Source organism: Acyrthosiphon pisum, chromosome A3 (genome assembly GCF_005508785.2).
Source record: "Acyrthosiphon pisum isolate AL4f chromosome A3, pea_aphid_22Mar2018_4r6ur, whole genome shotgun sequence".
NCBI lineage: Eukaryota > Metazoa > Arthropoda > Insecta > Hemiptera > Aphididae > Acyrthosiphon > Acyrthosiphon pisum.
In genome coordinates, this window is record NC_042496.1 from 22,130,239 (window position 1) to 22,135,051 (window position 4,813).

The window sequence follows — 4,813 nt, forward strand, 5'->3', positions numbered from 1 at the left end:
AAACTTGACTATTCTGAATTTTGAGTGTTTGGACGGAATTTTGTAAATTAAATATTTTATATTAATTATTATTATTGCTTTACTAAGTAAAATCATTGATTGTAAATACTAGTATTTCATTTAATCAAAGTTTTATGATTGAAATTCCGCCATAGTTTAATAAAATAACAATTAAGTTGTTAGAGAAAAATACGCCGAATATAGTAAAATAATTTTAAATTTTAAAATATGGTTACACTGCAACACTGTTTATCGCACTAGACAGTGAGAAGTCTATGGTTAGCATAAGCTGGTCCATGACGGTTAGAAATATCGTGATTGTAATTGTGATTAGTGGTTATCAATTTATCATACAGTTTAATGTTTATATTTTTCGTTTATCATCTGGCTGACGCTGTTGACGTTTGTGTATTAAAATTAAGTTATTGGTTAATATTATATAGGCTAATAAGTTTTTTGTGAATGTCAATAATATAACGTTCTTAAAATGAATAAACGAAAACAGTCTACGCTCTTAGAGTTTTGTATTAAAAAAATGAACAATAGTTCCAATTCTACTGTGGTAACTGCGGATGTCGATGATGCAGTTGTAATATCCGAGGTTATACCAGCGTCAACAACAACTGATAATAAAGTAACTACTAGTAATAATAGTAATATCGAGGTAGAAAATGATATTTCCTCATTAGTTATTAGTAATGATATCGGTCTTTATATTATTAATTCATCACGTGTTATTGAAGATACTGTTAAAATAAAACTTTTGGAAAATAAGTGGAAACCACCCCCTAGCTTTAAATATCCGTTTTCAGTTCATAAAAAACAGGGAAAGGAAGAAAAACGATTTTTGAGGTATAACCATTTTGAACAATATCCATGGCTTGTTTATTCGGAGTCATTATCTGGTTGTTTTTGTTTATACTGTACATTGTTCTTGGTTCAAAATACTGGTGGAAAACAAAATACTGAACAATTAAAAAAATTAGTTACAGTTCCTTTAAAGAAATATGCTAAATTACTAGGCAAACATGGTGATTTGGAAACTCATAGTAACAATGATTATCAGAAAAATGCTATCTTACGTTCTGAAGATTTTGTACCAACACATCTCTGTCCCGACAAACGAGTAGATAATTTATTAAGTACCGAACGTTATAGACAAGTAACTGAAAACCGAAATCGGTTAAAGCCAATTGTTGAGTCTATAATATTTTTGAGCCGCCAAAATATTGCGTTTAGAGGACAACGCGACCAAGGAAATTTAACTGATAAACATAATTTAAATGAAATTAAAATATCATCTTCTGTAGTTAATGAAGGCAACTTTCGTGAACTTTTGAGATTCCGTATTGGATCTGGAGATGATTGCTTAAAAAATCTACTTACTTGGTGCTTAATTAAAATATTATAATTAGATTTTTATTATTATTATGATTATTAACTAAAGGTTACATATTCGTATCTTTTTTTACCTATAAATAATTTGTATGTATGAAATTTGCAGATCAAAATGACTTGACCAGCAATAAGTTACTAATTACTATGTTGATTTATAAATTAGAATTTAATAGATTGATTATGCCTTTATTATTGTTTTTTTTTTTTTAAATTGTGTAAAAGTCCCCCCCCCCCCTGAAAACAGGGCCAGAGACGCCCTTGGTCAATATTAAAACATAAAAATAACCTTGTCGTTTGATATGTTTTATCCAAAACTAAAAATGTACTGATATTTAAAAATATTTTTATAATTTTGTTCATTAATTTTTTAATAGATAGGAAATGTACTTTAATATAAAGTTTGGACAATCTTACTTATTCTTGAGTGAAAGTATTTTTTATGATTTTGTAAATGATTTCCACATGTATATGATAATATCTATTAAGATTAACATAGTATTTACAGTATGGTAAAACTATTCATCAACAACAAATTATCTTTTATAGCTCATCTTAAAGTACTGTACTTAATACATTAATTAATTTATAAAATTAGTTGCTTATTATAAATGTGTATTTTACAGACTGTGACAGAGTGTAGCAGTCAAGGCTGTAGTGAAAATTCAAGTGATAGTTTTCAGAATGAAAAAAATTTGTCACAGCTTGAAAAGAAATTATTGGAAACAAAATTACAAAAATTTTATGAAATTTTAGATGCTATTACCAGGGATGAAAGTGGTTAAAGATAATAAAAAGAGTGATGAAGTAATTTTAATCATAAAATCGACCAAAAAGTACATTGGAACCTCGATAAGTCGAAAACCTTAGTAAGTCGAACTAAATTCCTTCCCTTGCTTAATCTAGCCTAAGCTAATATAACTGTAATAAGTCGAAAAAATTTCATTTTCTTTGGATTTTGACTTATCAAGGTTCCATTTTAATATATACAGGATATAACAAAGAGACCTGACATTATAATCAGATGTACAATTGGCTATTTTGTTTTTTTTTCAAAAAATTTTAAATTTTATTTTCTGTATTTAAAAATTTTTATTCCCATTGCTCAAGTGACTTTAAATTAACTACTTGTATAAGTATGCTTCGTTGCTTTGTAAATCTTAATAGAATGTCATCAAATTTTTTTCTTTTAGTATTATTTTTAGGATTTAATCTTAAGATAGCGTAGTAATTAATAAAAGGGGGAAATTAGAATTAGAAATATATTATGATAATTAGTATATTAAGCAAAAATATATATACATATTTATCAAATGATATTACGCTATAAAAATTATTGTAGCAGGAAAGATTTTTGTATTTCAAGTGGACGAAAATTACAGGCAAAATTCGAGGCCGGCTGAAATATGAGAGACACCTTTGTTAACTTTGGATGCTTGAAAAAGTTACGAAGTGTGTGCCTGGTAGTTCAGATGGGACTAATATCGCAGTATAGGAAATTAATTAAATCGTTTAAATTAGGCTATATGGCGTGACAACTTTATTTTCATACGAGTTGTCCTCCCGTATAGTGTACGTTTAATTGAATAAAAAATCAGCGCGTAAAATATAGAGTAAGTCTGAAATCAAAAACAATTAAAATGCGTTATCACTAATAGCATAGGACCGGATAATAGTGTATATGAAAAAAAAAGGGGGGAATAGAATTAATTAAATAATATAGGGTTTTCATAACTATCGATAAAACACTTTTAAATTAACAAAAAAAAAATATATTAGTAAGATAGCATAAGGAATTGACCTTAAGTCAACAATATATTATAATAAAGTACTAACTAACTATATTTTATATAATTAATCAGACTATATATCGACGTCCCAGATCAAAACTGCAACAACTCAAATAATTGGTTTGTTGGGTATAATGTGTTTTCTATATTGTTTCTCTATGTAACGTAATGTAAATTATAATTTTGAAAATGCTCTCTCGTGGTCAATAATTTAACTATATTTTATTGCGTTCTTGAACTGAAATCGTTACAAGATCGTCTATAAGATGGTGTACATAACTTGGATTTGTTATAACTCGAGTTGTTGCAGTTTTGAACTGGGGCGTCGATATTATGAGTGAAATGAGTGTATACCTATTAACAATAATTATAAGAACATTTATCATGTTATTAACAAAAAAAAAAAAGAGAGATTTTACTCCATTTATTATTGTATTAAGAAATAATTTAAGTAAAATAGAACTAAAAAAAAATGTATAATAATAAATAAATAATAGATATATGTATATGTATTGAAATAAGTTTGCATTGAATTAATTAATAATATGTGTTAATGTAACGACTAACAAAAATATATGTATAGATGTATTATTGTCAAATTGTATCAATGCTTTATAATACAATAAGACGTAGTCCGCCAGGGATCTGGTAAGAGAGGGGATAGGACTATATAGGAGCCCTGGGAGTGACCAGTATTCAGACGTGATTTCACCAACCGTACGTACACATCCCTGTACCTCTTCGTTATTGATTATCATATTTTTGTATTACGACTTAGATTATTTTTGTTGACGACGTATTACGGGACTTAGAGAATATTCGAGCAATCGCTTATTTTCTAAGACACTGGTTTTTCTTCGTCAATTTGAATAATCTAATAGTGTTTAAATTTAACTTGTTTACTATATTTTACAATTTCAAATAAATAATACATCAACCACACACTGTTGATCATTTTGACGCTACTACCATCATCCCATCCTGTCACCATCTCCTGTAAGTCGGGTGCACGCAACAAAACAATCAACCACGATAAATATGTAACATCATACGAATCCGCCCTCTAATCATATTAAAATAGATCGAGTTGATAAATCACAGAAAAAATTAAGTTAATTAGTTTTAAGTCCATGGACATGAAAAACAAAATGTTTTAATTGTTTTATACGGCTGGAGTTAAATTTTATATTATATTATGATTTATTTTTGTCTTACATAGTATGTACAAATAACCAAAGGTGGGCAAGTTAATGAAAATAATCAACTCAAGTTAAGTTAAGTTAAAAGGACACAAGATCGATAGGTTAAAAGTTAACAGTTAACAAATTATAAATTTAACTCGATAAGTTAAAAGTTAATATAGACAAAAATATTAACTTGACTCAGTTTAAAAAAAGTTAACCTATTTTTTTTTAAAATTAGTACGTAAATCATATAAAGAGTGAATGTTTCTTTTTAGTTTCTAATTTATAAATCATAAAAAACAATTTTATTGAACTTTTATCATAATGTACGCTGTATAATAGGTACCCTTTTACTTTTACTTTACTATTATTTACTAATTTAAACTACCTATACTCATCTCAAATTAATAACTTAACAAATATATTTTTTTATATCATGATATA

General features: G+C 27.2%; 1 protein-coding gene across 1 annotated transcript; it reads left to right on the forward strand.

The window, feature by feature from the left end:
* The first annotated feature begins 362 nt into the window (after positions 1-362).
* On the forward strand, positions 363-2,631 carry LOC100570447. The gene is made up of 2 exons (XM_003241261.4): positions 363-634; positions 2,022-2,631. The coding sequence occupies exons 1-2, from the start codon at positions 488-490 to the stop codon at positions 2,178-2,180; spliced, it is 306 nt and encodes a 101-aa protein (XP_003241309.1). The 5' UTR covers positions 363-487; the 3' UTR covers positions 2,181-2,631.
* Positions 2,632-4,813: the final 2,182 nt, after the last annotated feature.